This window comes from Bradysia coprophila, unplaced genomic scaffold (genome assembly GCF_014529535.1).
Source record: "Bradysia coprophila strain Holo2 unplaced genomic scaffold, BU_Bcop_v1 contig_232, whole genome shotgun sequence".
NCBI lineage: Eukaryota > Metazoa > Arthropoda > Insecta > Diptera > Sciaridae > Bradysia > Bradysia coprophila.
This window is the reverse complement of record NW_023503493.1, coordinates 11,233,836-11,254,193: the sequence shown is the minus strand read 5'-3', so window position 1 is coordinate 11,254,193 and position 20,358 is coordinate 11,233,836. Positions and strand designations below refer to the sequence as shown.

At 36.4% G+C, this 20,358-nt stretch overlaps 3 protein-coding genes across 5 annotated transcripts; 1 reads left to right on the top strand and 2 right to left on the bottom strand.

Moving 5' to 3' along the window:
* Positions 1-2,541: 2,541 nt before the first annotated feature.
* On the top strand, positions 2,542-9,936 carry LOC119076607. The gene is made up of 4 exons (XM_037183463.1): positions 2,542-2,673; positions 9,253-9,325; positions 9,405-9,566; positions 9,635-9,936. The coding sequence occupies exons 1-4, from the start codon at positions 2,668-2,670 to the stop codon at positions 9,880-9,882; spliced, it is 489 nt and encodes a 162-aa protein (XP_037039358.1). The 5' UTR covers positions 2,542-2,667; the 3' UTR covers positions 9,883-9,936.
* A 1,428-nt stretch (positions 9,937-11,364) lies between these two features.
* Positions 11,365-15,184, bottom strand: LOC119076605 (mycosubtilin synthase subunit C-like). 2 transcript variants are annotated; one of them, XM_037183460.1, is made up of 7 exons: positions 14,293-15,184; positions 14,080-14,229; positions 13,502-14,017; positions 13,015-13,428; positions 12,627-12,963; positions 12,306-12,569; positions 11,365-11,738 (listed from the first exon to the last, which is right to left on the bottom strand). In XM_037183460.1, exons 1-7 carry the CDS (start codon positions 14,873-14,875, stop codon positions 11,402-11,404), a joined length of 2,601 nt encoding a protein of 866 aa, XP_037039355.1. In that variant the 5' UTR covers positions 14,876-15,184; the 3' UTR covers positions 11,365-11,401. The 2 variants fall into 2 exon arrangements, with proteins under 2 accessions (XP_037039355.1, XP_037039356.1); XM_037183461.1 differs by having other exon boundaries at positions 12,627-12,825.
* Positions 15,185-16,888: 1,704 nt separating this feature from the next.
* LOC119076599 lies at positions 16,889-18,787 on the bottom strand. 2 transcript variants are annotated; one of them, XM_037183455.1, is made up of 3 exons: positions 18,568-18,787; positions 17,557-18,202; positions 16,889-17,484 (listed from the first exon to the last, which is right to left on the bottom strand). In XM_037183455.1, the coding sequence occupies exons 1-3, from the start codon at positions 18,676-18,678 to the stop codon at positions 17,012-17,014; spliced, it is 1,230 nt and encodes a 409-aa protein (XP_037039350.1). In that variant the 5' UTR covers positions 18,679-18,787; the 3' UTR covers positions 16,889-17,011. The 2 variants fall into 2 exon arrangements, with proteins under 2 accessions (XP_037039350.1, XP_037039349.1); XM_037183454.1 differs by having other exon boundaries at positions 16,889-18,202.
* Positions 18,788-20,358: the final 1,571 nt, after the last annotated feature.

Here is a 20,358-nt window from a genome sequence, read left to right as displayed (position 1 = left end):
TTTCTCACCGCTCGGAAGAATTTGGAAATAAAACCGATTTCTTGCGGACAGCGACAATAAAAACATTTTGAATTTACGCTTAAAAAAGTCGGACAGGACCAAACCTTTCAAACTCAACTCAGAATGGAAACCCAACGATTACTCGGAAAAATAGTTTTTACTTGACTTGTTCTACTCGTTTACTTCTGTCGTTACTATCTCTAACAGAAGCGATTGTCGTTCTATACGAAGCAGATCGTTATTTCATTAGATACCCGGGAACCAACCTTTTCCATACAAAGAAATTCATCGAAAACGAATTTGTATGGCGTGAAGAATTTGTGGTATGGAAAGTAGTTGTGTCACCCTCACCCTCGTATCATAATCCGACTAAAATCCCAAAAGTTTACTGTGTTGGTCCGTAAAAGGTACAGCATTCAGTCTTACTCAAACTATACTGTAACTATACCCTTCTAAAATGTTCTTTTTTCGCCCGCTTATAAGTTATATCTCTACGTTTCTTGGAAAAACCAATCGAAACCATATATGCGTTTTAGAATGTTTATGAGAGGGTATTAGATACCATCATTTATGTTGCATTATACACAAGTAAATTGGAAAGTGTTCAAGGGTTGTGCCGGCCGTAAAAGGTTGATTTAGATTTTTTAGTAAAAGAAAAATAAAAATGTCGAAAGTCGAAAGAGAAGTGGAAAATTTTAAAATTCACATTTTCTTCAATTTGAAAACATCACGCTGCAACATTGTCATCAGAAAGTAAGCGAAGATGAAAAGCCTGATGTGTTTACATCACCACTGAAACCCTTCAATTTGTTATTTTTTTTTTTTAATTAACTTAAACTTTGAAGTACCCTAATGACAATGACACACTTACAAATCATGAATGACATGAGGATGCGGGAATCCGTCAAAAATCGTAACTTTTCTATGTTTAATTTAAATTTCCTCAGTTATATTAATATTTAAAAGATATTTTCATCAGTGCGATGTGATTTTCCTTATTTTCTCCCGTACATTTGATATTTTACGTTTTGGCTGAGTGTAAATAGTTCGTGGTTTGCTTATAGACATTACAATGGAAAATTGGTTCACAGGTGGGACCCAAACCCACAGCCTTAGGCCATGAGAAAATTGCGTTTTGTTGGTCGAATGACATTTCTAGTGAGAAAAGTTCACTCCAGTGGGGAGAAAGAAGAGCTTTTGTCACATGAACTGTCATTTTATCTATGTTTTCAACAATCGTATTGTAAATTGATGTTATTTTGTCTCGTGACAATATAGGGTAGGTCAAAGTCACGCTCACACTTCGCATGTATGAAAAACATTTTACTTTTACTTTTTAATCGCGATGCGAGAACCTGAGAAATTAAGTCAAAATTGAGTGCAATTATTGTGATATTTACGTAAGTTTTAAAGAAGAAAGAAAAATTCCACGGAGTTATTGTTTTAGTGAAACCATATTTATTGTAATTTCATTGTATAGCCATGAATATGACCGGGAGTTGCGGGAAATTTAATCGTAATTTACATGTCGAATAATTTTTCTCCGTTCATAATTGAAACCTGAACAACGTTTACAACCGCGTGAAACACAAGTGGGTGCTTCTTCAACGAGCTCCTGAATCTTACACTCAAAATACTGAATTCTTTCAAACGACCATTGAGTGTCTCATGCCTCGCTAAAATCCGTTTTTCGCGACGATTGGATGGTTGTTTGAATTTTCCAGTGAGGCGATATCCTTTATCGGCCAGCGTAATCTCGTTCTTGGCAAAATGTAAATAGGCTTCTTTTGCTATTTTAAGGTCTGGCCATTCACCACATGGTAGAACTGTCGAATGCACGGCACAATAAATTACGTGTGGTAAAAAAGAGTTGCATTCGGTCTGGATACAAGCAATACAATCAACAAGAAGTTGAATCATTCATGACCAGCAACACAAAACACAAGTAAAATGAAAAACATTGTGCTCACCTCTGGGATAAATAGGAAATTGTCGCCCCTCGGAGAACAAATAACTATTATACTCATACTCACTGCATCTGCGGAAAGTGGGTCATTTCTTTAGTGATATCAGTGTTAACTCTCACACTTGGAAAAATAAAATGTTCCAAACAAGGAACTATTGCTATACAAAGAGGCAACGCAGCATGTATTCTTGGAACCTTAGGAAGGAATAGAGGAGATGATTTTTATTTATTGTAATATTTGTTGATTGAAAAGTTCGTTTCTTTTCCGCGTGCGAGCAGTTTTTCTTTCGCTTTGATAATAAATAAAAGAAAGATTTTGCAGAAAAATTTCCATGAAATATTTGTGAATCTTCTTTTGAATAGAGATATCATGGAATTTTGTTTACTAAATATATCTTCAACATGCATGGCTGAAGAAAGCAAAGGAAAATTTATTGTAAAAAAATTGATTTTTTTGGTCGAATTACCGCATCATATGCACGTTTTTCCGAAGACATATTTCACTCGAAATTAAGTGGCGATTCCAACGGCATGCGTAAAGAAGAAAAAAAATTCGTCACATCATATCCTAAAATAGAACATCGTAAAATGTTTTCGCTCTCAAAAGTCTTCGAATTGTAGGCAAACTATTTTTTTTGCTTCAGTTTTCGGTGGATCGCGTGCCATACATCATAAATTATTGGTGGCCTTTGGTAAGCGTTATGATGGTATGTCGTGCATTCATTCACAAAAATTGAAGACGGTTGTTAATAACTCATCGTTTCAACTTCAAATTTACAAACATTTAGTACGGAATTGAGTGTGTGAAAACTGAAAATGAAAGATGCGATTGCTCTAATCTCCATTAATTTGTTATGAGCATCAATGAAAATTAGTTTTAGTTTCAGTGTAGTAATATTACGTCGTACATTTCTGTTAAATGATGATTCAAGAGAGAACGGTTCGAAGTTACTTACAAAAATAAAGCATAATACGTCAGCAAACAGCTGATTTTATACTTTTTGATTTTTATTTTACAAAATTAGCCTGCTGTAGAGTAAATGAAAGGTTATCCTGATTATAATAACAAAGACAAGCTTTAACAAACACAAAATTGATAATAGTTCAAATGTTCAATGTGATCCAGGTGGAGTTTATTTTTAAGTCCAATCATTCATACCGCCTGTCCCCAATTCTGATCATTTCTCATCAGTTTTTATTTTTTCACTTTGATAGGGGTAAACCATTATGGTTCGTAAAGTTCGTGAGTATGGCAATTTCGTGATCTCTTGACATTTCTCCCATACATTCAAACTCTACTCTACACCATACTCACAATCTTTACGAACCATATAGATTGTGGTTTTGAGCACTATTTCACAGGACTCAATGATTGACGCTGTCGGCAAGTCGGTCACTTCTGTCACTTCACCAAACAATATTTTCATGGAAAATGTGATCGAAGATTAATTTCCTAACAAATGATTTTGATTTTTAAATTTCGTATCTTAAAAGACCGACTCGAAGGCAGTGCCATAGCTGATTTTTGCGGTAGTGACGATAACAATTTCCACAATCTATTGGTTTACCCCTAATTTGTACAATAATACCCAACCAAATCTGTGACGCAATTTGCTTCAGCTGGTTGACTCATGCAACTTCACTGTCTTACACGCGTATGACTCTTATCAATATATCATTATAATACAGTGAGGTTGTATACGTGAACCAGCTGAATTTTATTGCGTTACAAATATTGGTTCGGCCTAACGTGAAGGCTTGTACGGCTTGTACATAAATAGAGAAAAAATTCCAGATTTTTTTACAGTGGCAAAAGTTGTTCGATGCACTGTCCCGTTTCACTACTCTATTTAGAGTACCACCAGCGCACTCCAAGCAAAAGTGCTATTAATGACAGCTGTCAAATAGAGCACGGTGCGGTTGAACAACTTTTTTTCGAAAAGTTCGTAAACATGGGGTTTTCTTGTTAAAAATAATTGGGGTGATCCTAACGATTATTTTTCTCCTAAATTTAAAATGTTTTGCACGGGCCTTTTCGAGAAAAGTTGATTTATCTTAAAACGAGCCATCAGAACAGTCAGAGCGTTTGCTGCGACTGAGCCCCGTACAAACCCGTATATCTATTGCGTACGTGACCCTAGTGCGTCTGTCACCCTACTTTGACCGTAAGCCTATGCGCCGGTTAAAGTAGTTAAAGTAAAATTATTATGTAATGTGTACATCTTAGAAATTGCGCATAGCGCAATTACGAAGCCCCGTACGACGTTCCTTTCAAATAAAACAAAACTTTCAAATAGCCCTAAAATTTTAATTTATTGAGTATAAATACACATAGGCCTAGTATCGGCCTCAGTCCGAGGATCCAAATTTATTTTTTTTTTCAACTACATTCTATTCGGCCTTTGATTACCTTCCAAATGAAACAAAAATTACGAAAAACGGATGAAATTTGCTCGAGTTATATGTAAAATACACATAGGGCCCTAGTAACGGCCTTAGTCCAAGGACCCAATTTTTTTTTTTTTTCAACAACATTCTATTCGGTGTTCGATTATCTTTCAAATGAAACAAAAATTACGAAAAACGGATGAAATTTACTCGAGTTGTATGTAAAATACACATAGGGCCCTAGTAGCGGCCTTAGTCCGAGGACCCAAATTTAATTTTTTTTCAACAACATTCTATTCGGCATTCGATTACCTTCCAAATGAAACAAAAATTACGAAAAACGAATGAAATTTACTCGAGTTATATGTGAAATACACATAGGGCCCTAGTAGTGGCCTTAGTCCAAGGACCCAAATTTAATTTTTTTTCAACAACTTTCTATTCGGCGTTCGATTACTTCCAAATGACACAAAAATTACGAAAAACGAATGAAATTTACTCGAGTTCTATGTAAAATACACATAGGGCCCTAGTAGTGGCCTTAGTCCAAGGACCCAAATTTAATTTTTTTTTCAACAACTTTCTATTCGGCGTTCGATTACCTTCCAAATGACACAAAAATTACGAAAAACGAATGAAATTTACTCGAGTTGTATGTAAAATACACATAGGGCCCTAGTAGCGGCCTTAGTCCGAGGACCCAAATTTAATTTTTTTTTCAACAACATTCTATTCGGCCTTTGATTACCTTCCAAATGAAACAAAAATTACGAAAAACGGATGAAATTTGCTCGAGTTATATGTAAAATACACATAGGGCCCTAGTAGCGGCCTTAGTCCAAGGACCGAATTTTTTTTTTTCAACAACATTCTATTCGGTGTTCGATTATCTTTCAAATGAAACAAAAATTACGAAAAACATATGAAATTTACTCGAGTTATATGTAAAATACACATAGGGCCCTAGTAGCTTTTCACTTCTAAGGCCCTAACTCACGGTCCACTCACCCGATTTAAAAAAACTTTTTTTTCCTGGATTGGTATTGACAATACCTATCATTTGCCGTGTCATTTACATTTCCATCGTTTATTTTGCCATAAATATCACCAAAAGACCTTAAATCACTTAGGTGGCCCTAACTCACGAAGGGCCGACCCGAATATGCCCATCTTCGAACTTAGCCTCACTATTTTGACTATCTTTCAGGGAAAAAAAAATTTTTGAAATCGGATTTGATTTACTCAAGATATCGACGTGACGGACAGACGGACAGACGGACAGACGGACAGACGGACAGACGGACAGACGGACAGACGGACAGACGGACAGACGGACAGACGGACAGACGGCCCAAATTTTTATTGCGGATTCGTCATCTATGAACATAGGCAAACACTTTGCCCTTACCGTCTGCTTCGAATTCCATCAATTACACACGGCATCGTAATCCTATAAGCCCCTTCGTACTTCGTACGGGGCTAAAAATGAGTCAAAAACGGCCCTTTGTGAAATGTTTTCTACTAGGAAAGCTCGTTAATGTATTTTTTTGGTTTTATAAGCACAATTTTAAGAAGTAGAGACTCAAACCTTTACAACGGTACCTTACACACCATATTCGAACCTTTGGAATTCCCGTTTTCGACGAACTTTAAGGAAATTTCGATGGTTATGTGGGTTTTCCCGGTATTTTTTTCGATTGATACCAAACAAGTCAACTGACGAATTTTATAAAATTTTTGAAATATTATAAATTAGAATTGTATATCAATAAAAAAAAATTTTGAATAATAAAAAAGACATATAAGGACTCGACTAAGGGAGCCGGAACTGATTTCCTCTCGAGAAATAATGATTTTTTATGAAATAATGGAACTCGGTAAAATGTTTTACAGCAGGAAATCTCATTAATTCAATTTTTTAGGTTTCTTATTACTTTTGCAAGAGAAAGAGACTCTAACCTTCACAACAGTACCCTACACACGCTGTTTAAACTTTTGGATCAGGGGTAGGATCACTTTCTTCGAGCAGTTTTAAGGGAGTTACAAACATTTTGCAACAAAAAAAGTTGGTTTTATACAAAAATTTACTTTGAAATTCACTTTGAATTTAAATCGTTTTGGGAAAAATACAAGGTGGATCCATCTCACGGCAATTATTCTAAGCGACTTTTTTCAGGCTGTTTCTGAAATCAATTCCTTTCATATATAAAACAAGGAGAAGAGATTTATATTTTCGCTTATTTAAATATATTGAGAATGGACAATAAATACTAAATTTTTGTATAAAACCAACTTTTTTTTGTTGCAAAATGTTTGTAACTCCCTTAAAACTGCTCGAAGAAAGTGATCCTACTCCTGATCCAAAAGTTTAAACAGCGTGTGTAGGGTACTGTTGTGAAGGTTAGAGTCTCTTTCTCTTGCGAAAGTAATAAGAAACCTAAAAAAATGAATTAATGAGATTTCCTGCTGTAAAACACCTTACCGAGTTCCATTATTTCATAAAAAATCATTATTTCTCGAGAGGAAATCAGTTCCGGCTCCCTTAGTCGAGTCTTTATATGTCTTGTTTGGTATCAATCGAAAGGTATGGATGTCATCTTTATGAAACAATTAAAAGAAATAGCTCGGACCTATTAGCTAAAAAAAAAATACCGGGAAAACCCACATAACCATCTAAATTTCCTTACAGTTCGTCGAAAACGGGATTCCAATCATATATCAAAGGTTCGAATATGGTGTGTAAGGTACCGTTGTAAAGGTTTTAGTCTTCACTTCTTAAAATTGTGCTTATAAAACCAAAAAAATACATTAACGAGCTTTCCTAGTAGAAAACATTTCACAAAGGGCCATTTTTGACTCATTTTTTTAAGATAAATCAACTTTTCTCGAGAAGGCCCGGGCAAAACATTTTAAATTTAGGAGAAAAATAATCGTTAGGATCACCCCAATCATTTTTAACAAGAAAACCCCATGTTTACGAACTTTTCGAAAAAAAGTTGTTCAACCGCACCGTGAGAGTACACGGAAAACTCATATATGCACCCCAGACGAAGAAATCGGGAACAGCTTCACGATTATAGAACATTAGTTGTGTGCTGCATATTGATCTGAGGATCATACAATGCCCGCCTAATGAATATTGTTGTTGTGTGCTGGATATTATTTTTCAGCGTGCAGGTCTTAGCTGTATGCCTGTTTTATAATATGAAATGACGCCATTTTTTTCAATTCAATAAACAACCTAATTTATCGTTTAATAGAAGAAATTCAATTAATTAACTTTATCAATTTTTTTTGCGTTAGCAAAAAAAAACAAAAAAACTTTTTCAAAATTTTTTTTTTATTTTCAATTTTATTTTATTTTATTATTATTATTTGTTATTATCCGTAGATTTATATTTAAATTCATCATATTAAATTGCTAACAGAATTTTTTTTTGCTTACGTTTTTTCCGGTCACCCACCCAAGTACGAACCGCGACCATCGATGCTTAACCTCAGTTTCTGACTGCCAACGACTTTACCACTGCTGCTATACTGCTTGCATATAGTGGCAGTCTTATTTCGAACCGCTGTTACTTTGCTTTATGCAGCACACAGGCATATTTATACCTGCATGCTGAATATTGACTAAATGAATAAAGTCGTCCGTATTTAGAATGGGTTATGCAACAACATTTAATTGAATTTATTTTCTATGAAATGTAGTACTTCTCCCCACTAAGCAATGTCATCGGATATTATTATTTTAATTCTGAGCCTGGTTCTGAATTAGAGGTTTTTTCAATCGTTCTACAAAGAAACTGTTCACATTAATAGTGAGCATCTATTACGCGAATTAATAAATTAAGATTGGCTCACCTAGTTTATGTATATTACGTAGGTGGAAGCACGGGGTTTCAGGGGGTTTCGAACATTTAGTTTTTTCATGTTGCAGATATTGCAGTGTCAAATTCTGTCCAAGATGTGACATATTTGCAAGGTATTGGCCTTTTTCAAAAAGTATAATCAGCGTAACCTTCGTAAAAAGAATCTTGAATCTGACAAGAGCACGTGTGCCAACGTGTAAAAAACAAATGTTCAAAACCCCCTGCTGAACCGTGGCGATCCTCTTGTCAAACGGACAGTACATAAACAAATTCCATCACTTATTGCTGAATACCACCAACTATTTCTGTTAACATTTCAAAAACCTTTAACACCGAAAATGGATTTAAAAGTTCGTTCGTCAAAATTTCTATTGAAATACATAAATGTAACATTATCATTGCATATTAATTCGGTAAAAATAGAAATAACTTTAAATGAAGGAATAAAATTAGATTTGATAATCATCTTTATGCGTATGTTCTTGAGATCTTCCTTTTATTTCATTAAAACAATAAATTTATTGTTGCATAGTCCATTCTAAATACAGACGACTTTATTCATTTAGTCAATATTCAGCATGCAGGTATAGTTCGATAGTACCATTTAGTCAATATTCGGCATGCAGGTAAAGTTAAGTAATACATCCCACAACTAATTTGAAGATATAATTCAGCACACAGCAAATATATACCTGGGAACCTCACAATATTCCTACGAGCTGAATAATATTGTTGCCGGAACTATATTTTGAAAATATTCATATTACATGTTTATTGTAATACAACACACGGGAACATTATTCAGTCTGCAGCAAATATATGCAGCACACAACAAATGTAGAATTTGCCGAATTTTCCGTGACTACTTTGTATGAAAAAATTGCCCGAATTTTTTTACAGTGCCAAAATTTGTAAAAGTCATTTCATACAAAATAGTACTCTATTTAGTAGCTGTCGACTATGATCACTTTTGCTTGAAGTGCGTTGTCGCAACACTTAAATGGAAATCAATTTTTTTCCTGCTTTCAGAGTTTTGCCATGTCAAATTCAACGTTTGTAAATGTTTTAATTGTCGCAGTTTTATCCTGTCTAATCCGGTCGGGTACGTATCATTTTTCTCACATGCTCATCGATTATACCGACGCAATTAGTAATTAAATCTTTATGTTAATGCACACAAGTGGTCACATTGAAGTGTTACCAATGCGAAACATCAACGAATAAGAATTGCACCTATTTTTTTGACCTGTACCTTTCTGTAAAGCCACAAGAATGTGTAGACAATGGATCCTTATCGCTTAACGGCTTTTCACTCAGCTGTTTGAAAATTCTGACTACCAATTGTAAGAATTCAATATTCCAATTAAGATATCCTGATATGACCTATTGACCATGTAATTTCAACGTTTAGATTACGGCAAAATCGTTAATCATCAAGTTGTTCGTAAGTGCATATGGAAGCACGAAAATCAGAACCCATGTGCCATACCGACAACATTACGGCCATATTCAGGCCCCCGTACAGCCCATCAAACTTGTACCGTTTGCAGTGACAAAGATGGCTGCAACGGTGGCAGTTCATTGACAAACTTTACAGAATTGGTCGTTTTGGGAGCAGTGGGAGCACTGATGAGTACCGTCGCTTTGTATGTTCAATGAAGTTTATTTTAATTTTACGCCTTTGCTATGTACAAATTTTACGAGAAGATGAAAGGCATTATAATGATGTCCATTACAGAGTTTTCGTTTAGTGTGGCTGTCAAGAATACCAGAATAAAGGTAAGGCTTGTACAGTTAACGTTTGCTTACAAATTTGTAAAGAAAGTGGCGAGAGAAATCATTGACTAATTATGAATTACGCTGCAGCTGTGGTGGACTATTGCAGACTACCTGATGACAAGGCTACAGGTGTTTATTTTCAACTCCTTTTTATCAGTGAATTCGTTTACACTTCGGCCTGAATGACTCAGATCTTTGACTGTCCACGATAAAAGAATAGTTAAATGAAGGAACTCCACACGTCACTTTAGCGAATTATAGGGAAAATAATAATCCCAAATGTCACAATTCGTACTCACATTTACAGCGATACGCCAATCCGAATAGAATACCAACTAACAGTAAAAAATGTCCGCAGCTCCCTTTTTTCATCATTCTGTTATTTTAACACTGAAACTCAATTTGTCACCACAATACTCATGGTTTGCGGAACAAAACCTTTCCAACGAAATTTCGCAACACACTGATTGGTGTAAAATACCTGTACGATCGTCGACATTGAAATGCTTACGTTGTTTCAATAGAAAATTTCATGGATCACAGAGATCGCTTTACTTTTGTGCGAGCTCATCACATCGGAAGAAAAAAAAGAGTCAAACTCAAAGAGTGATGATCGATCATTTAGTTAATGGGCTTTTTGCGGGTGGGTTTTTCACTCAATTATACGTTTCCAGTGAATTTATTAATGATGGACAATGTGATAATTTGATCAAATTACGATAACATGAAGATTATAATAACATATGTTACAGTTTAAATGCGCCATTCAGTAGCTGAGTTGTAAAGTTTAAGGTTGCGGGAAGGCAGTCATTTTTATTTGGAACGTAGGCCTTTGGGAAAATTGTAGATTTTTACAAGATCAACATTAAGGAGATCACGAGTGAGATCATGAAGTACCTAGATTTTGAGGCGAATTAATAAGTCTGTTCTGATACGTGCAAGCAAACCAAATATATTTTCCCAGGTGGCAATGGAAGAAGTAAGATTGAAAATTAGACGTAAGATGTAGTGAAGTGAAGAAGTCAGTTAGGAAAAGCTCAAAAGAGCAATGTTTTAATACGAATTCTACTCCGAAGATAGTTATTCATGTACCTGTTCCAGACGATTGATATGAACCATTTTCGCGAAAGTGTCTCAAATCAACGGTCCCAAACAGGTTCATACGTAACTCTGCTTGAATGGTCCGAAAATCCGATAAATTAAAAATACACTAAATTCCGGCCGCGTCGCATGTAAAGGATCAATAATATCGGGCGATGTTAGAACCTATCATTTAGTCCCAAGTTTTCTCTTACTTGTCTGGACTTGTCGTAAGTAGCACAGCGCAGCAATAACTTTCTGATTGAAACGGTCGATTTTTGAGCTTACCAAGATACAAATTTATTTCCCCGCATCACATTTATAAATTCGACTCCGAAATACTTTTCCATTGCACCATAACACGTTGTGTGTCAGGAGCTTTCTGGAAAGGTTTTGTCCCGTCCCGATGCACGTACGTATTGACCTGATAATCGACCAACGTTTCATAACCGTACACATTGGATGCAAGTTGTTGCGTCAACAGATCTGTGTTTGTAATCAAAATGCCAATGAACCCTTTACGTCGGGCAATGTCCAAATTCACTTCTTCCATTTTTTGAATGGCTTCAACTTTTTCCGGTGGAGTTAGCTTTGCGGATGTGGCCCTGACATAGTTATGGAAAATTTTCTTTTTTTCGTTTGGAAGTCGTTTCTCGCTAAGAAATATATGTTAGAAATTTACAAATGATAGTTGTTGGTGGTCGGATTGGGAACAGGTCAAAATAAACTCAATCGCCTTACAGAGCCGAAGAAAATATTTCGAAGTGAGTGTGATTTTTAGTTGATTCACCGTTGACGTTGCCGTGTTAAGCCAAAACACCGTATTGTTAATGCGCTTTGGAGAGCTTCCGAAAACTTTGAGCTACTTTTGATTCCCATTGAAAAAGTTGAATATTTCGTAGAAATACCGAATAAGCTTAAAGCTCTCGAAAAATCTATAAAAGCGAAGATACAAATGCGATACGGTGTTTCGGCCTGACACGGCATTTCTGTTCTACATATGCTACTGCAGTAACAAAAGCTTCATATTCGAACGGGCCAATTACAGGTGGAACCTGAAGTTGCCTGGTTAGAGGTTTATTTTTGAACATGTTCACTATGCAGCAACAATATGTGCAATGGTAAGCTATTGCAATTGACTGCAATTCCTACTAAATTCGAGCTACGTCTTCTGAATCTGACCTGTTCCGAGCCTTTGTTAGTTGCGATGAGGGTGAACTTACAGCACAGGCTTTTCAAGTGAATCCAGAAACTGTAAAATAATGCCAAGAGAGTGCAGTATCTTGATCTTGGGCAAGTCCTGGCCATCTTTATTGATACTGACACCAACGATGTTGCCATCACTATCCATAACAGCGAAACTCAAATCTTTTTCGATTAAAAAATCCCACGTCTGTTCCACAAAGTCTTTATGATCAATGGCATCGGAGCGTTCCATTATGTATGTACCCAAATCGCATCCATCATGGAAAGTTGTCGTTATTATCCTGTAAATGAACAGCGCCTTATATTCAAGTACGTCATCCAGAGTCACAAGGTCTTACGAAATCACGTGATGCTTATGGTGCATTGCAAGGGGAATTGTTTTGAATTTCGTTGAAGTTTCTTTCGCACTTCCTTCGTCGAAAATTTTGTCTAAAACATCGCCCAAACGCTTGGTCTTTGCGAAATCTGATGGTCGAATGGAGTAACCCATATCGCATAGTTGAGCGACGGCAATGATCGATTTCAGTGAATCCCCACCTAGTTCGTAGAAATTACTTTGAGCTGAAATTGTTCCGTTACTTGACGTTCCGATCACATTGCGAATTATATCAAAAACTTCTTGTGCTCGATTCACTCGATCGTTGGCTATTCCAGTTAGATCGTATTCAGTGTTACCTACACAAAGTGAAAGTATTTTACGTTGACGACCGGCTAACTCAAACTTACTTTTCCCAGTCATATTTTCATAGGCTCGTATCAATGCTTGCCGATCAATTTTTCCATTTAATAGTAACGGGATCGATTCAATGACGACAACACGCAGATTCTCAATATCACCGAACTTGGACCGCAATACACTCTCAATTTCGTCGGCTTTTTGGCTCTTATCACTTGGTAATCCATTAAAATTGCTTTTGAGGACTGCAAATACCAGTACGGTCTGATCTTCGTTATCAGAATGATGAAGTACAACAACTCCCCCGTCAACTTGATCAATAGATTGTAAGCCCGTTTCAATGACCGATAACCTCATCAAATTTCCACGGACGTTAATTTGAGAGTCCATTCGACCTTCGTATTGAATGCAACCGTCTCTGATTAGTTTTCCAAAATCTCCGGTTCGATGAAGACGGTCGAATTCTTCAGGAGAGTAAAATACGTGTTAAATGTAGCAATGCAGAACAAAAGAGCACGATACATGTCGTACACTCACTTGGATTATCCATGAAACGGTTGGGGATGAATTTCGATTTTTCCTTGTCCGCCACATACCCTCTCGCTAAACTCGAACCGGCAACACAAATTTCTCCAATTTCTCCCGGTTTGACTGGACTCAGGTCCTTGTTCATTATGAAAATGGATGTGTTATCAAGCGGATACCCAATCGGAACGTTAGATACGCCTTCTAGCTCTTTGATATCCTCGCACACAAAGTAGGAAGCAGTGCCCATTGTCTCCGTACTTCCGTAGAAGTTACACAGTCGATGCATGCCATCGCGGAAGTATCTGAAAAACTTTTTGGCTGACAATGTCGTCAACGTTTCGCCACCACACATCCAAGTCTTCAGGTTGCTCAACCGACACTCCTTCCGCAACGAGATATAATTTACAACTGACATCAATAGCGTGGGCGTGACAACAAGTCGCTCTATTTTGTTGGCTTCTAGAAAATCTACGAGCTTCGATGGATCTTTGATCACGTCTGAGGGTACAATTAACACGGCGACTCCTGAAGATATCACGAATGGTTTTAAAACAATTCTAATCGGTGACGACTAGACTGATACTTTCCATTCAATAACGGATTCCAGATTTCAGCAACAGAATCGACCGAACTCAGCTCAGAAATCAAGACACCAACCTTTTCTGACGTTGAGAATGGGAACCTTGATTCCAACCACTGAAGTTTATTTCGTACAGCAGAATGGGGAATACGCACACCTGCCCAATTACAAAATGATTTCTGTTCGTAAATGCGGAGAAAACGAAAGGAATTGAATTTACCTTTCATTGCGCCAGCAGTACCCGACGTATACAAAATAATTGCAATATCATCGTCACTACATCTGACGGAATTTTGACTGTGAATATTGTCATCCTCACAGAGTACGGATTTTGCAAGGAGTTCTTCATACGATATGCAACATACATTTTCAAAAGCACTGCGATCCGCATAGTGATCGCATATAATCATTGTTGGTGCAGCGTCTTTCACCAAAAACCGAATCTGGTTAACAGGAAGATTACGCTCAATTGCTAGATATGCCGCTCCAATCTTCCATGTAGCCAGCAGCATAGTAATCGAGTAATCGTTTTTCGACATACAAACAGCTATGACGTAATCACCATCCTGATTACGCATCGCATCGTTATCCCGGAGCATTTCCAATATGCAAGCAGCTAAACGATTGGCCGTTCTATTCAAATCATTGAAACTGGTTGATCGAACAGACTCTGCGGCATCGTGGTAAAGTAAAGCCGGTCGGTTAATAACATTCTCACTTAACCGTTCCTCGAATATTTTATGCACAAATTTCAATTTTTCATCAGAATTTGCGCCCTCGACAACTGACTGTTTTGCTCCCATTTCTCAGGGCGTCGTATAAACGGGATTTCTTTCAAATTTCTTTTTATTTCTAAATTTTCGACCAAAATTTCTTACTCCAAATTTTACTTTTTTGATATTAAGAATTTACCGGCGACTTTGTGAAATTTATTTAATAAAAATTAAGTGGAGTGACAACGCGTTGGGTGTGACCACCTCACGTACTAATAGGAAACGTAGCCAACAAATTATAAAGTTCTACAATTTAGCTCCAAGAGCTCCAAGAGGTACAAAAAACAATTGATTAACCTGTCACATACGGTTATTCATCGGTTATCGATAACGACGACAAAAATAATGACAGTCTCTGTGTAATATGGTCCTTTACATAGTAAAATCAATACCCTCTCTAGTAACCAAACTTCGTTTTGACGCAGTCAAAATACCACCTTATTTTGACAAATTTGACACTGACTTTTTTTGTAATGGAGTTGCCGTGCCGCGCTTTTTTTTTAAAGCAATATCACACACCAAACTGACGGAGCAACACACAAAAAAGCAAGGCTGTATACTTGGGGAGGTCACGCAGATACAGATACGCGGGTTACACACCACAGTTGCTGATAAAATGGCCGATTTCATACAAAAATTCACCTACTCTGATGATTCTCGTCGTCTTGATGATGTGGTGAATTTTTTGTATATGTAAAGTCATCAGAAGTGGTGTGTTCCCGCGTATCTAATAAAATGGCGGTCTGCGTGACCTCCCCAAGTATACAGCCTTGCAAAAAAGACATCACAATCACAAATTATTGACTTTCGAACACCAAAACGGTGACAGTAGACGTAATATTTTCAACACAAAAAAGATCATCGCTGCTCATACTTCATATAATTTATTTTTAAAAGTGTAAAATTTTCTGTGACAGCGCACACTGTCAATGTTTACCACCTTATTTTTTATAGTTTGGTTGCTAGAGAGGGTATACCCTCTCCAATATATTGGTAAAATGCATGTTAAAAAAATTGAAGTACAAGATTTGAAATCAACAGATTAAAAATACTTTACGTGTTACGGCATGTTTCATTTTCATTTACATTGCCTAATCATGTAAAGCATTGTACTTACGAGGTTCCAAGTTGTTATTTGACGTGGAGAAGTAAGAGAAATAAGAAATTCAGAAAACGTCGGTCAATTAGAGAGTTTACCACTGTAAAAGCATAACGCTTGTTAAAAAAATGAAGTAAAAGATTGGCCATCTTGTTAAATACTTTCAAAAGTGAAGTAATATTTCGGATTTGAACTCACACGCAAGGGCCCTCTCAATAGAACAAACTGACAAATTAAAATGAAAAATCATATATTTGAATGTGTGTGTGACAGCTCCGTGTACAGACAGTACACGGGACTCTTAATATCAAAAATAAAGGGACTCATAATGTCAAAAGCAAAGCAAAGTTGACGTTTTCGTGTTAGTGGTGTGTGTGATATAAATTTTCAATGAATTTCGGTCTAGGTAGTCTACCTCTATGCTCACACGTACCAAATTTACTTATCTTGCCTCTAATTTCGTTGTGGAGTGTAAGGGCCCGTTCATAAATTACGGCACACTAAAATCTTATTTTTATTCACGAACTCCCCCTCCACCCTGTCACGCAAAACGTTTGATAATTTTATTTTAAAAATGAATGTATTATCAAGCCTCAAACACAATCCTTTTCTTGCGTTACTTAAGTCAGAATTCACAGTCATCCGTTTTCATTTCGTTTTACCGTTTTACCTCCGTCTACATGACAGTTGGCATTTGACACAATAGAGCATATTGTTTGAAACGACAACTGTCACGTACACGGAGGCAAAACGGAATAAAAACGGATGACTGTGAGGCCACCTTAACATTGTTGGTGCGTCGAAATCGCGTTGTGCTGTTATCATGCAAGCAGGCAAATTGCAAAAGCTAACAATTACCTAGACTCGTCTTGTGTACAAGACTGCAAACATTAATTTTATCATCTTACCTCGTACCATCATTAAAAGTGATTTCAAATCTCATTAATTTCATTTATTGTATCGCACATAACAACAAAAAGTTTGATTCAGTGTTAATGGTATGAGTTAATGCTATGACTGAATTTAATTGCTGTTCGAATTTTCTCGCTTAGTTTTCCCTTTCATACTTATATTGGCGAAACGCATCTGTGATTTCTGAAGTGGGGCTCTGTTAGAAATGTCAACCGACATTTCCTGCACTTGATTTTTTTCTCATCTAAATAATGATGGAACAGATGAGCTCTGATATGTCTCTCAGTTTTGAACCACCTACAGCAGACGTCACATTTTAACGGTTTCATACCGTAACCGTAATGATACACCTTACTAAAAATTTCCGGCGATGCCGTCTCTGATCGTTTCAGTTTCAAGTACTCCAATAGTTCGTCTTGTTGTCCATTTTCATTGTCAATATTGTTCGGCTGATTCGTTTGCTCGGTACAGCATGAATTTGGATTTTCTAAGCTAAGCGTCTCATCATCGCGGTTGGAAATAACATCATCGGGAAGAATATTCGAATCTCCATCCTCATTATTCATGTCCTGCTGATAGATACAAGAATGCGATGACTCACCATCTGTTTCTTGGTTATTGTACACATCTGGTAGAAGATTCGACTGTTCATCCTCATTGTTAATGTCGTGGGGATTGATAATATAGGGTAATAGATTACCATTTCTTTCGTGGCTATTAAACATATCGTATGGAAGAAGCGCCTCTTGAGTCTGATTGTGGATGTCTTGGTGATGCACTTCACATTGAAATAGACCATCATCGTCTTGGTTATTTACCACATCTGGTAGGAGATTTGACTCTTGATACACGCTACTGATGTCCTGCGATCCTTGAACTGCTTCAGGTCCTTCCAAAGCTTCATGCACCGATCCGTTGTCCGAATGTTTTTGACTCAAATTCGCGTAATTTTCATTCCAAATATTAGAGTAGCCTGCCAGACCATGACATCTATCCTTTTTGTCATCATCAGAATTCAACCGCTCTGCATCATTGGGTGGTCGGTCACCCAATGATATTAATTTTGTCAAGACTTGACCATCATTGTCCTCATCAGTAGTCAAATCGTACTCCGTCAGGTAGCTTAATCGCATTGTCTCAGTCTCAAGTTGAAAATCTCTTTGATAATACATTTTGCTGGTCCTGCTACTCTCACAAGTTATCATTGCATCCGATTCCTCATTATACGATGTCTGGCGAACAAATCTGACAATAGAATCCTCATACTTTCTCTTAAAGGAGTACGCAGCGTCTAAGTGTGCAGCGCATGTCTCACAAATGTATTTTGGTAGTTGCTTTTCAGCGTTCTGTTTGGAAAGAAATTAAAAACAGAATTTCAGTGATGGATTGGATTCTATTGACCTAAAAAAAAGCTTGAGTAAAATCTTAGGGACAAATCAACCGATCGTGCGATATTTCTACTAAGTACCACCCAATTCGTCATATGAGACAAAGTTACTCAGATGAATTAAATTGCATTTTCTGCTGTTGATGAGTTATTTGACCAGAAATGTGAAATTTAGTCCCATTATACAACACAAAATAACTCAGAAATATTTACATGTCCCGTAATCTCTTATAGCAAACTATACCCGCAATTGCCGAAGTATGCAACACTTGCGTAAAGTCATGTTAGTAAAAGGACTAACCGAGCACTTGTTAGCATACTCACAATAATCGTGAATCCGTTCAGCATGTACACTAAGGGTCTTGCATCGGCGTTATCCGATATCAATGGAATCAACGTATCATTGTTGTCCAAACAGACGCGACAAATGATCATCGTATGGCTTCTATTTTATCAATATGATGTTTTAAAATATTTGAAATTTTCACTCTTTTGTCAGTAAACTATCACTAAGTCTCGACATGTATCCATGTGTTTCGCATTCGACGAGTGTTTCTTAGTAACTGCACCATAATCACTTTTCTTAGTTCGTTTTGAATGGTGTATTCATATTTCTTTCTATGGTTGGTGAATGTTAGTCAGGAGTAGTGCGAAGAAAAATTCGTTACTAATTTGATGCTGAACAGATATGCGGACCATTGTTCCATATAGGTCACATAATGTGGTAAATCATCAAAATTGTTACAGATACCAGTAAAGAGCAATACAACGTGTGTCATTAAGTGCGTTTTCTAATAAATATCATGACAAAGAACTACATCTAGCGCTGGACTAGAGAACCTTTAGATGTACGAAAACATATACAACGCAAAACACTGTCTTATGATGTAACCGATTTTATGATTTACAAAAGGTTTTTTTTGTGTGTGAGAGATTATTTATTGCATCCCTCAGTATACCATATGTATTAAACTGACCAGAATTGTGGTCCTTGCGATACTACAAAGCGCTAAGGTTTTCTTAAATACAATGCGTGAGAATTAATTTTTTCACGCAATTTGTTAGACATGTGTATTGATTGATAATGTAGATATTAAAGAAATTGTGACCTTCGTTCAGGTACATTGGATGTAAAAAGATTAACACCGAAACAGAGACATAAGAAGCAAAAGGAATGGGAATAAAATCTGCATGACTTAATGGTAAGATTCGGAAAATATCACTTGAAACTGAAGCACGGCAGTGCCGTGAACTGAAGTAAACTGTATTGCATATGAAATGAATGATATTAATCACGAAGGAATCAATTTGATTCAGAAACAATTTAATAAGGTTGAGATGATTTAAATGATGTTGAGAATATTTTTATATGGAGAAATGACACCGAGCCCTCCATATGAAGCTGTACCAACATTTTCTAACTTTTTTTTTTTAAATTAAAATAAATTTTATAAAAATTCAGGAATGTTTTGTAAAACCAAATCAAACGAAAATCATCGTTTCTAGCGATTTTCAGTGTATCGTGATTTAGAAACAAGTATAACTTGCACAGCGAACATTTGAACTGTTCTTATTGTTAATAACTATCAGGTTAAGGGTCTTACGCCGTCTTTTGCAGTTCATTATGATCGGTTTAACGAAATCATTTCGTCGAAATGTATTCTGCTGACAAAAAACGGAACATAAGACAATGCCTGAACCAATTTTCAAGGGTTTTGACGGGTTCTTTGATGACACAATAAATCTGAACCAATTTTTGGAAACTTTGAATCGACGAGGAATCAAATTCTTCAGATCAAGAGATGGGAAAAATCTACCTGGAACTGGCAAACTGGCGAAAAGAATTTTTGTCTGGTTTTAGATGGCACAATTAGTCCGGAAACAATTTTTTTTCTATTTTTATTCGATGCTACTTATCATTCGGAGCAAGAAATTGTTCTACGGCATGTCTTGAAAATTTATTGTTATTTTTAGAGGATGATGTAAAGGTCCAATATCTTCAAATTTATTTTTAATAAAAAAATCGTTAAGTTTTCGAGAACTGCTGTAGAACAATTTCTACAGATTAAAAATTATATTTCAGGAAAATGTCAAAAAATGCAGCGGGGAGCCACT

Bases quoted from the DNA above. Each gene is read 5' to 3' on its own strand.
- LOC119076607 (XM_037183463.1), top strand. The intron at 9,326-9,404 runs GTACGTATCATT...AATGCACACAAG, and splicing joins ATCCTGTCTAATCCGGTCGG to TGGTCACATTGAAGTGTTAC. The intron at 9,567-9,634 runs GTAAGAATTCAA...TTCAACGTTTAG, and splicing joins GAAAATTCTGACTACCAATT to ATTACGGCAAAATCGTTAAT.
- LOC119076605 (XM_037183460.1), bottom strand. From the start codon at position 14,875: ATGGGAGCAAAACAGTCAGTTGTCGAGGGCGCAAATTCTGATGAAAAA. The intron at 14,230-14,292 runs GTAAATTCAATT...GTAATTGGGCAG, and splicing joins TACTGCTGGCGCAATGAAAG to GTGTGCGTATTCCCCATTCT. The intron at 12,570-12,626 runs GTAAGACCTTGT...GTTCATTTACAG, and splicing joins CATAAGCATCACGTGATTTC to GATAATAACGACAACTTTCC.
- LOC119076599 (XM_037183454.1), bottom strand. From the start codon at position 18,678: ATGATCATTTGTCGCGTCTGTTTGGACAACAATGATACGTTGATTCCA. The intron at 18,203-18,567 runs GTGAGTATGCTA...CTTTCCAAACAG, and splicing joins TGAACGGATTCACGATTATT to AACGCTGAAAAGCAACTACC.